Genomic DNA, 12,643 nt, shown 5'->3' on the forward strand with positions numbered 1-12,643 from the left:
TCTATCTTTTATCTCTGGATACATGCCTCGTACAACTGAAGACAAAATGCAACTTTAGTCTCATTTCTGTTCTGAATCTACAATTTTATTGAGAGCAATTGCAGCTAATGTTATAAGAAATCTTGTAAGATTGTCATATTTTGCTCACGCTGAATTGTGAGTATTTTGCAGGATGGTTTGACTGCCCTTCACAAAGCTATAACCTGCAAGAAAGAAGGCACAGTTAGCCATCTTCTTAAAGCAGGAGCGAATGCTTTAGTTCGTGATAGGGTATGTATGAAGATATTGGACTGTTCAATTAAGTGGTTCATAAATTTTGGAATATGCTAAAAGCCTTTTATTGGTTTGGTGCATTATTGTATTGTCTTGTGTTTGTTAAATGAAAATGTGAAATCATGTTTGGAGAATTTTCTCTTAATTATTAGTTAATTAATAATTAAGCAATTACTAAGTGAGCAAGCTTCAAGTTCAGATTAAGAGGATGTTGTACAGAAAGAAGGGACAGAATTGCCAAACCATTTAGTTTAAAATTTCTGCCTGTATTGAACACATCTCCTGATATACATGATTACTTAATGGACAAATTTTGTTTACATGACAATTAACATTATTTTTAAAAGCTAGGAGTGCCTTAAAGAACATTTGTTGGCTCTAGAAGATTTAAGCATCTTAACAAACTGTTAGAAGTTGTAATCTTTCCTTGGTGTATTTATAAACCAAGGTTAGAACTCCGTTCTTTATTGTTGTAATATATTAGGATATAAGCCAAGGTATCCTAATATATTTCTTTTTTGTCCTTTTTTCCACTACATCTTATTTTGTCATCTAGTGGAATATGTGAGGATAAATATGTATTGTAATTTCTAATTTTAGATTATTCCTCCTTAAGAGGAATCTCACACTTGGCCTCACACACATTTGAATGGTGGCATTCATAGACATGGGAGTTACATTCTAACTCCTCTCTCTCATCTCTATTTAAGAGATGACCCTCTTCTCTCATTCAACAATGAGGTTTCTTCCTCTTCTTAATTATTGTATAAGCATTGCTCTCTATCTCTCTCTCTCCTCCTTCTTAGGCTTTTGATGCCTCATTCATAATATCACAAGGGGTTTTCTTTGCTTTCCCCTTTCCAAATATCTTGTCTCATGGTGTTGGAGCTTGAAGCTTTCTCTCTCCTATTTTATGGTAATATCTTTTCATGTATTTACTCACTTAGATTCTTTCCTGGTATTGCTTATTTACAGATTTCTTTTTCCATTTCTAACATGGTATCAGAGTAGTTTAATCTTTGTTTTGAGTGTTTGCATGAAGGTATGATTCGAAGGAGACTCTTGAGAGAGATTTCACTAATTTCTTCTTTAATCTTCTTAAGATGGAAGAAATTGAATTTTTTTTGTATTTGGCTGGTTTACCGCCAAACCCGATTAACTTTTGTGTGCTCTAATTTGTGCAGGTTACTTCTTATTTTATATTAGTTTATCATCTAACCCCCTTTGGCAGGCTTGCCGCCAAAAGGTTTTCCTATCTAGATATCATTTTTTTTTCTTGTTTTGATATATTGTTAATAAAGAATTTTTTTTTTTTTTTCAATTTTTTCCTATGCCTAAAATGTTGGCTGTGCTTGCAAAGCTCGCAGGCTGTAGAACTATTGTTCTTCAATTTTTTTTTACGCGGGCCAAATGACCGGTTCATCCAGATTGTATTTTTTTTGGTTTTCCGTTCAAAATTTTCGTGTTCTGATTTTTTGTTTTGTTTCTAGCATGGCTATGCTCATTTCTTCTCTGGTTGAGTTTTATGTTTTTTCCTTCTCCTTCTCTGTTGGTGCTGATGACTTCACACTGTAATTACTTTTGTGTTTTGGACTGTGTGTTTCTCCGTCTGCAATTGTATCTTCTAATTTCCTCATGTGATTATAGTCATGATAAGTCTTGTTTAAATTAGTTGGGACTCAGATAATTCCCTTGATTGTATCCTACTTTGAATGCCCATCTAGTTTGGTATTTACTTTTTCACCATGAGATTTTGGATTGAGATGACCCATCCTGCAGCTGATAAAAAAGTACAGTCTTGCCACCTCCACTTAATCCTACAAGCAAAATAGTGTCTGCCTTCTTGCGTCTTACTGTCCTTATAACAATGAAAACTAGAATAGAGGTAACAAGTAGGATTCCAATGGTGACATAAAAATCCAACCCTAATTCTAGAAACTGCTGCATCAATGCAACCATTTTCATTTCCCCGTCACTTTCCTGCTCTCCTCTATGTGATTATCCAACAGTAGACCGTTGTTCTGATGTAGAAGTCACACTATAACACGCGGTATTTAGCCCACAGCAATCATATGCTGTTCCCAGGCTTACTAAAACCCTTGCCAATGGATATGCTATCTGATCATTGCCACGATTCCTCAAGCCTGAATATGGACCGATCCTGCCAGAAGAATGTTTTCGCAGTATGTGCGCGCCAGATGCTTTCTACAGCCACAGAAATCGATGGCTTCCAAGGATACTGCCCCAGAGCCCACTGATTTGCCGTTCCTTCCAGCGATTTGCGAAAGGGAATTATGTCTTCTATATTCCGCCAGAACTCGGGGAACTCGAAGCCCAGATAATTTTCACGGTTATCTCTGAAACAAGGTTTCCCTTTGAGATGGAGAGGAGGAACTCTCTGATGACCCTCTTCTCCCTGTTGCTCCATCTGCCATACCAGATCTCATGGACATTGATGGCCGATGTGAGAACAGGACCCATGTGGTACCTCATCTTCACGTAAGGCGATGACCCTTCATTCCTCTTCGAGCTTCCAAACAGAAGCCCGAAGGACTGCTCTGTCGCAGTATGGTTTACAAGACCAGAGAGACAATAACAACAATGCTGTTGCCCAGACACCCATTTCTTTTCTCAAGTTAAGTGGGTTCAAAATACAGTGTTTAGCAAGCCACATTGGCCCCTAGTTATATAACTAATGCCCTCCTCAAGCCTTCTTCTACTTATGGAATCGGTCATATGGATGAACGTAGGGCTTCCCTGCCCACTTGGGATGGAGTGCAGCGAGGCTCTCCCTGCTCCTACCCATAAGCGGCTTCTAAAGGATCTATTTATTACAAGGTTTTGTGAATACTTCCGTTGATGAAGTCTTAGTAGGAGAAAGAGGATGGTCGATGCTGTGTATGGCTCACAATCTAAAGAAATATGGCCTCAGAAAATTTCTGTTCGTTAAGGTTCATCATCCTGTTGTGCGCTTTCGTTACGATGTCAAGACTCAAATCCGGGAAAGCTTTAGTCTTCTTAAATGGGTCATCTTTCCTTGCTTTGTGGTGAAGGTGATTCGAGAAGTTCTGCGGATCATACATCTTCATGAAGAATCCTCGTAGCACACTGCAGCAATTCTTATAGCCATCCTTATATCATGGCTTTATTTGACAACTGTTTTCCTCTCTGGGTGTGTTCTATTCAACTTGGTGTGCAAACTTCAAATTGTTCATATGGAAGATTTTGGAAAGCTTTTAGAAGGAACATCTGATGTGCCTATCTTCTTAAAGGAGCACATGTACCTAGGCTTCCAGCTTTATAAAATAAGTCACAGATTTCGTTTGTATCTTCTTCTTGCCTTATTGCTGGTGACTGCTAGCCAGTTGATGATTTTTTTCAAGACAGCATATTACAGTGGAACCATTACTTTTATCAATGCAGGCGATTTTCTGGTATTGTCGGCCATGCAACTTGTTGGTGCTTTGCTTTGTTTATGTATGCTTTCAGGAGAAGTTAGTTATATTCTTTTCTACAACTATTTCTAACAGACCAGAGAATCGCCCTCGCATGTATGGCTTCCGCACATGGTATAGCTTCATATATTTTTTTTCTCCCTCAATTTGCAGTTGCTGGTCTTTTATTTTCAGGTTCTTTTTTTTAGATGATTGCTTGTTATGTTGAGAATTTTAAAAGCAGAATCAGACTGATTGCTGCTCTCTCACCTTTTGTCAGTATGCTATGACATATCTCTACTATTCCTAGTAACTTTTTTCTTGTCTTTTCTTGCAAGATTCTTTTTCTTTTTTTAGCTCTTGACAGAGGCATCATTTATTTTTATTATTGCCTCTTGTCAACCTATTTTTGGCATGAAATCATTCATTGTCAGACAAGTGCAATATTCTATTTTAAATCTCTCTTACTCATTACAAGCTTTTATTCAAACTTTTTTTAGAAATTTTTTTTAACTCTTTTTAGTATATTCTTATTTGCCAGATCTGACCTCTATCATTAATTACTAAGTTGTTTTTAGTTATATCTTTCTTAATGTTTTATTTCAAAAAATTCTTTTTGAATTACTTCCAATCTTAAAGACATAGTATGAGAAAAATGGGGAGATCTTTTCTTGCCCCATGACTTTATGTTCTTATTACTTTGAGGTTATATTTTTGAACCAAGGTAAATATTGTAACTTTCCAAAATATTAAGTATGGAAAGGTGATTATTTTCTTTAACCAATCTATTTTCATATATTTATTTGAGTATATATGGGGGCTCACATATATGCCCAGATAAATATATAATTTATGACTATAATGATTCAGAAATTAATATATATACCTTTGCAAAATGAATTAAATACTCATGTTTACCCTTAATGGAGTTTTATACCTGATATCTATATTTAGTTGATCTTCGTTATATATTTACTTAATTGGATTATGAGTAATCTTACACATTTGCCTTCATTTTAATATTTTGATGTGCCCATAGTTGCACTTTTATGCTTTTATAGCATTATTCTATGCCCATGTTGGCACTTTATGGTTTTATACCATTGATATACATGATTTATATAATAATTTTTTTGAGTTGCATAGGGAGCTTAATATTTTTTCAAGGATAACTATGTAGGTCCCCTCAGTATAAATGATACATAGTTTCCTTATCTGGCCGATGGAGTATCCCTCCATCCTATATTGGTATGCACTCATTTTATATGGAGTTTCCCTCCATTTGATCCTATCTATTCCATTTTGATAGGATAATATTTTTATGGAGTTTTCCTCCATGTTGTTTCATTTTTGTTCCTCCATGAAGCGGATGTTATTATTGGAGTTTTCCCTCCAAATTCAAATGATTTGATCCAATTTGAAGGCAATATGTTGTTATATCCTCATACTCCATTCTTTTGATTATCCTAACAAAAATCATGATAATTCTACTTTGATCAGCATGTCTCTCCTTTATGTTCTTTTCATATATTAATGTGATAATGATCTGCATACATTATTGCTTAGATCATGAGTCATGCATGTTATGGAGGGACGCCCCCAATTAGCTTGCAGTGGGATGATTCATTAAGTGGACTGTCTATATCCACGTGATTGATGCAAGATTGATGCACGTATCATTAGTTGGCCTTGTCTGTGGTCATTTGTGCATTAGTATAATATACTTTTCATGAGAGCATTGATCAAGCTTTTTACTCAATTTGTCCTTGTTGACAATTTTTTGAGCATATACTTTATCTTGATATCAGGTTATCTCCATTGTTTTGTGGTAACATGTTTTACTCATTGTTTCTCTATGAGAGTTTTATTATCCTTATTCAAAAGGATTTCGAATTTGCATATATGATGACATTCTACTTGTGGATATTTGTCTTGTTGTTCTCTTTTTTTCAGGTGATCGATCAAGAAACCTTCTTGGTTTTACACATATAAAGAGGTGTCTATGCTTCCACTTGATCACATTCAAAGGACTCATGTACTTCTCTTGGATATGCAAATGTACCATATGGCTTGAAGACAATCAAATTACTTCATATTGAAGATTAAGTTACAGATTTTTGTAAAAATTATGGGTTTAATACCCTTTGATGTAATTACCCCAAGTAAAGATTAAAGGGGGGTGTTAGAAGTTGTAATCTTTCCTTGGTGTATTTATAAACCAAGGTTAGAACTCCGTTCTTTATTGTTGTAATATATTAGGATATAAGCCAAGGTATCCTAATATATTTCTTTTTTGTCCTTTTTTCCACTACATCTTATTTTGTCATCTAGTGGAATATGTGAGGATAAATATGTATTGTAATTTCTAATTTTAGATTATTCCTCCTTAAGAGGAATCTCACACTTGGCCTCACACACATATGAATGGTGGCATTCATAGACATGGGAGTTACATTCTAACTCCTCTCTCATCTCTATTTAAGAGATGACCCTCTTCTCTCATTCAACAATGAGGTTTCTTCCTCTTCTTAATTATTGTATGAGCATTGCTCTCTATCTCTCTCTCTCTCCTCCTTCTTAGGCTTTTGATGCCTCATTCATAATATCACAAGGGGTTTTCTTTGCTTTCCCCTTTCCAAATATCTTGTCTCATGGTGTTGGAGCTTGAAGCTTTCTCTCTCCTATTTTATGGTAATATCTTTTCATGTATTTACTCACTTAGATTCTTTCCTGGTATTGCTTATTTACAGATTTCTTTTTCCATTTCTAACACAAACGTTTACAGATTTAGCAGGTACATATAGAGAGTTCTGTTGTAATTCATCTCCGACATTTCATTATTGAGCATATTGATGAAGTATTTTGAAATGATCAAGAACAATTGCAAATAAGTATTGTCTAATATCAGAACAGATTTTTGTCCATATAGTCTGAAACATACGCTCAATGTTCGAGGAGGGTTAACTATTTCTATCACAAACTTTTTTTGATGAATTAATGGGAGATTTATAGCAGGAAAATATCATTTATGAAAACATGATCACATTTGTCAGATATAAAAAAGTTGGTATTATATCTACATGAGTGAAAAATCAAAATATGGAATGGTCATTTACTAATATGGGGGCAAGCAATTGGAACAAAAATGCTAGAGAAACTGACTACCAAACCCAGCCACAAGGGAGCACCACAAACTACCACTACTGCCATCAAAAGGGAATAACAGGAATGGAGTCTTAACAGACTCTTCATCTGTCCATGCTACTATCTCCATCCAAATTCTAGTCTGCAAGGTTCTGCATTTCACAAACATTCCTTTCTTCTCTACCAAACCACAAGAGGGACCTGGGCCAAGCTGTCGAACCATATCTTGAATGACCTAACCAGCTTGCCATCTTTTTGTGCAAAATTACATTCCCAGAGAAGATGGTTTACATTTTCCCCACTTTGCTTACAGAGTGGACATCTTGATGGTCCTTCAAATCCTAATTTTTGAAACCAGCATGCTGTCAAAATTCTCTCTTACAGAGTTGCCCAAAGAAACAAAACTTCTTTCGAAAGGCAATTCTTGTTCCAACTAAGGTGAAAGGGAAGATCTTTGGTTTGAACTTACTGGCTCTTGTAATTACATCTATATCCTTCTTTAACTGTGTATTCCCATGCTCTCTTGCTTGTCTTTTAGATTTATGTTTTTGGTTTTTAATATATCTATCAATTCTTGTTTTTCCACATTCATTAGGGGGGTGTTATCCAAATTTTTCCATTGTCTAACCGAGCCTTGATTGTCATGCGGGGTGTACACGTAGTCACAAACCTTTGATCCCCAAAGTCCTTTCAGAATTTCAACGGTTCTTTTGTTAGTAATGGTTTTCTCAATGTTGGTATAGCCACCCCATGAATCTTCCCAAAAAAGTGCAGCATCTCCTCTGCCTAAATCCTATGTTAAATGTTCTTAAATGAATTCTCCGCATTTCAAGGTAAAGTTCCACACCCAGGAATCCTTTTGTGGATTTTTAGTATTATCATTTGGTTCCAAATATTCATGAAAAAGGATACTCGCCCATTTAATTTTACTATCCTTTTACAGTTTCTAGAGTAGTTTAGACCCTAATGCTAGATTTTGACTTTGCATATTTTTAATGCCTATACCTTCATGCCTCAATGGTTGACAAATGTTACTCCATTTAACGAGTGCTAATTTCCTCTTATTTTCCGTTCCTCGCCAAAAGAAATCTTTGAATCTCTTTTCTATCGAAAGTTTGGCCCTCCTAGATAAGGGAAGACATGACATCTGGTATGAGGGAAGAGCAGAAAGGATTGATTTTATCATAGTAGCTCTATCAAACTTTGTGAGCCACTTGTCTTTCGAATTATCCATTTTTTGATCTATTTTATCTAGAATATGATTCCATGCATTAGTCATTTTTATAACTTTCTCTGTTGGGATACCTAAATATCGACAAGGAAAGCTCCCAATCTTGAAGCCTAGAATTTGGCTAATTCTAATGCCCACTTGTTCTTGTGCATTAAGAAAGAAAATCTCTGATTTATTTGCATTCATTTTTTGGCTTGAGACTTTGGTATTCCATTAAAATTTGGTGATATCTTTTAGCTTCACTAATACTGCTCTTGCTAGGAAGAATAGTATCATCAACAAATTACTGATGTGTTATATTTTCAACTCTTTCAGGTTCCTGATTCCCAAAATCTGACTATCTCTACTTGCTGACATAATACTTCTTCCAAGGCTTCGGTCATAATCACAAATAGGAAGGGAGAGAGGGGGTCTCCTTGTCTCAATCCTCGAGATATTTCAAAGAATCCTATAGGAGTTCCATTTATTAGAACATAAATCTTTGGAGTTGAAATGCATTTCAAGATGGGTTTCATTGGAGAAACCAAATACCTCCAGGCATTTACAAAGAAACCTATACTTTGTCAAATGCTTTTTGAATATCTAGCTTGATTAACATGTTGGGATCCTTAGTTTTTTGTACAATATGGACTAATTCCTATATTATGATGATCTCGTCAAATATTGATCTACCTAGAATGAAGCAGTTTGCTCTTCTGAAATAATTCTTCGTTGAAGGATTTTGAGTCTATTGGCAAGGGCCTTTGATAACACTTTATAAATTGTATTGCATAAGGCTATTGGTTTGAAATCGCTTGGATCCTCCACTTTGATCCTTTTTGGAATTAAAGCTAAATATGTATTATTAACCTCTGTTAGAATGTGCCCTGGTTTTCTTGCGTTTTCAATTGCTTCCTAGAGTTCAGTGCCAACATTTTTGGAAAAATATTGTTTGGAAACCATCAGGGCCTGGTGCTTTATCTAGATGAAGGTCAATGGCTTTTGTCACTTCCTCTGTTGTTAACCCCTAATTGAGAAATTTGTTGTCTACATCATTTATAATTTTAGGTATGCTTCTGAGCATTTTCTTTTGTGTTGTTAGACTCGATCTATCTAATTGGTTATATGCGTTTTTGAAGATATCACCAATAATTCTCCTCACTTCCTTAGGGTCTTTTGTGATAGTCTTCTTCTTCTTTGATATGAGCTATTTTGTTTATCCCTCTTCTCACTTTGGTGCGGTAATGCAAGAATTTAGAGTTCTTGTCACCTTCTATCAACCATAGTTCTCTTGATTTTTGCCTCCAATACACCTCTTTTGATAATAGATTTTCATGTTTATGAATCAGATGTTTTTCTCTGGAATAACTTTCATAATTAATTTCTCCCTTCGTAATCTTTTCTTCTATTTCCTCTAGTTCTTTTTCAACTTTCACTTTTCCCTTAAATATGTTTCTAAAAGTAGTTCTATGTAATGTCCCCTTTTTGGAGCATTAGGAATTCCCAAATTAAATTCATATAATATTAAATTTGACTTATGATAGTTTAAAGCACATTTATAAAATAGGTCAATTTAATATTATAGAGGGAGTTAAAAGAGGAGAAGGAAGGAACAAGACAGAGAACAAAATGAGAAGTTGAAGGGTCATTGTTTGAGCAATAAAAGGGGAAGTTCCATTCATTTTCGGGGGCTTGGAGTTGAGATTGATTTTGTGATTTCTCTTTGGAGAACGCAAGGAAGCTTCGCCTTCTATTCAGGATCTAAGGACACAAACCCTTAGGTTCTTCTTGGGCGGATTGGACGTAGCCCCGATTCATCTTCTGTGGTGGATTCACATCAGAATTCATAGTTGAGATTACAGATGCATTTTTATAGTTTCTTTCTAATTTGATTGATTGCATTGTGTTTAAGATTGGACTAGATGTTATTCATGTTATTGTATTACTAATGTATAATGCAATAACTTATTTCGAGGTATTTTAATGAACATTTACTGGTTCATTGCTGGTTTATTTTGTTGGTTTTATTTGCAAAAGATGTTTTCTAAAAATTATTTGAGTAAATTTGGTGGAAATATCCTTCTAGGATATTATAGTGGTATTAGATCATCGAACCTGTTAGCTGCGAGATATATCCATGGGTTTATTCCTTGCTAGAAATTATGTAACCTCCCAGCATGTGAGGTTATTTGAAAAATAGAAATTAAAGCATTTACAAATCTGTAATATTTTATTTGGTTTGAAAAGACTGTATCATGGCGAAATTTCTGGAGTGGAGCATTATTCTGAGTAGCTACTGCGTTGCCGAGAAGAGTTCAAATATTTCATAGCAGAACAACTTTAATTAATACATGGTATTGTTGACACGATTCACTGAAAGGAGGAAATGTTTCAAGAGCCTTTATTTGATTAATTGGTGTTGCAATTGGGAAAGCAATATTAAAATTATTGACACTTTGAGGTTGTCATGGATTAATATAAATAGGAGTATACAGATTAATATTATTTGAGGCCAAAATGGCTGAAGTTTAAAGTTAGGGGATATATTTTTTTGAATATTAAAACCCTGCGGAGTATTTGGCAAATTATTAATTTGTTGCCGTGAGAATTTTATTTATCAAAATCATTGAGCCTCACTATTCAAGGAGACTTCTATTTGCTGGGGAAGTAATGTTTATTGAGGGAAATTAATAAAGTTCTTCTGTATTAGCGACACTCAAAAAGAGTGAAGGCAAATATTTTAATAATGTGCCTTATTTGATAAGCAACAATAATTTGCCATCATAATTATCATACAAACGAAGATGACATTTTGAGGCGGATTATATTTGTCTCTAAGGCTATAGTGGTTTTTTATCTGAAAGATGACACTTATAGATTGGTACATTGTTGGGTAGAGAATCTTGTAGAGATATTAAATTGGAATGGGGTGTCACAAATATGTGCGGTGTGGCTTCCCTCAAACATTTTGCAGTGCCGTCAATGATTGTAGAAGGAATACCGTCAACTAAGCAATCGTGATTGCTCAGGGAGGAGGAAGGATTGTCATAACTAAGATTGGAGTTCAATTACTATTAATTGTAGTTTATCTGGACTGTTTAAAGTCGATAGAAAGCTGATTTAAATCACTAGAGGAGTTAGATAAACCAAAGTTTTTCCTTTTTTTTGTGTGTGTTGTATTTGAATTGTGAGGTTATTCCTTTGGATGAGATAGATAGAAGCAACATGATCATTAATTGTATTTGTAAAAGTCATACCTGTGAACAAAAATGCTATATCCTGAGGGATTGTGGGGGAGTGTCAAAGAGATTTTCGAATGAACGAATTGCTCCTCAGAAGGGGTCATGTCTCAACTTTGCAAATTGGAAAGCAAGCTCCGAGGGTCATCATCACATCAAGGGGCCAAGAATGCATAAGTGGTAGAAAAGTAAAATGTATGAGGATTGTTAGGGTGTCATGCATGCATTGAGACATGGATTTGATTGTCATAACTGGGATTGGAGTTCAATTACTATTAACTGTAGTTGTAGATTGGAATATCACACAGTCACAGGTATACAGAATAATCCAATTGATACATAGGAAGTGAAACTTAGAACATTCTATTCATACCACAATACCAGTAGGCAAGGAAATGATTTCTTTATTAATACCAAAAACCAACATGAGTACAATACCAATGTTCCCGACACTTACAGAAGGATCGGTTAGTTGGAAACCAACCAATGCATTTCCTTACCACCTAACTACTCAACCCGACTAGCTTTAACAAGTACTAACATAATAGTTACTTTATTCCGACTACATCTATCCCCCCCAAAAAAAGAAGTCGTCTTCTGGACGACTGTAGAACATGAAACTAACAAAATCAACTTTGACTTCAAGAGGAAGGATGGGAGGACATCCCTGTGCTCGGACTTCCCCTTAGCCGTTGCAGGTTTGGCTCAGTTGTCTTCTGCTTTGTTTGAACGCCCTACAATACCTAAAGCACGTCCATCTTTTTAGCTTCTGCCACGGTGACCTTGCTCTCCAATTCAACTTTTTCTTTATTCTAGGCTTCCTGCATAGCAACTTTCTCTGCTGCCCACTGCTGTTGAAGACTCTTTCTTTCTAGCCCACAAACTTTAGCTAGGTTTTTCTCCTTTTGAAGTTTCAAAAGGGTTCCCCAAAATGCAACCTCCATTGCTGTTAGCGCCTCTAGGAGAGGCGATTGTTCCTGTCCCATGGAAATGATAGAGCCGTTCGTCCATGTGGTAGCCATGTTCTCCTTTGAATAGCCACCCTGTTCTAGTAGTCCCCAATCTGTGTGGTAGTCAGTCTGCATAAAGGCAACCAACACCTCTGCTACGGTGATGATGGTCTCCAGATTTTAAGCCCTAGCTTGCTCCACAATCTTCCAAGTAGACTGTTCCATGGCATGAAGCTCAGCCATCCCCTCCCTAATAGAGCATTGTATCCCTTCTTCTCTAGAGTGATAATCACAAAATCAATAAGGAATTGTTGTGTACTAACTATGACTTTTTGTCCCATCAGCATCCCTATACTCTTGATTCCATGTTGGTCCACTCCCACTAGTTGAAAT

The 12,643-nt window shown here is 35.7% G+C and overlaps 1 protein-coding gene across 3 annotated transcripts in view; it reads left to right on the forward strand.

The window, feature by feature from the left end:
• LOC149567388 (ankyrin repeat domain-containing protein, chloroplastic-like) overlaps positions 1–12,643 on the forward strand; it is a 145,713-nt gene that overhangs the window by 73,101 nt on the left and 59,969 nt on the right. For all 3 annotated transcript variants that reach the window (XM_089820569.1, XM_089820572.1, XM_089820570.1), the window contains exon 4: positions 172–270. In XM_089820569.1, the coding sequence (XP_089676695.1) occupies positions 172–270 (99 nt within the window). The remainder of the gene's footprint in view (positions 1–171; positions 271–12,643) is intronic.

Source organism: Cupressus sempervirens, chromosome 3 (genome assembly GCF_028749045.1).
Source record: "Cupressus sempervirens isolate cs-2001-9-10 chromosome 3, ASM2874904v1, whole genome shotgun sequence".
In the NCBI taxonomy this organism is placed as follows: Eukaryota; Viridiplantae; Streptophyta; class Pinopsida; order Cupressales; family Cupressaceae; genus Cupressus; species Cupressus sempervirens.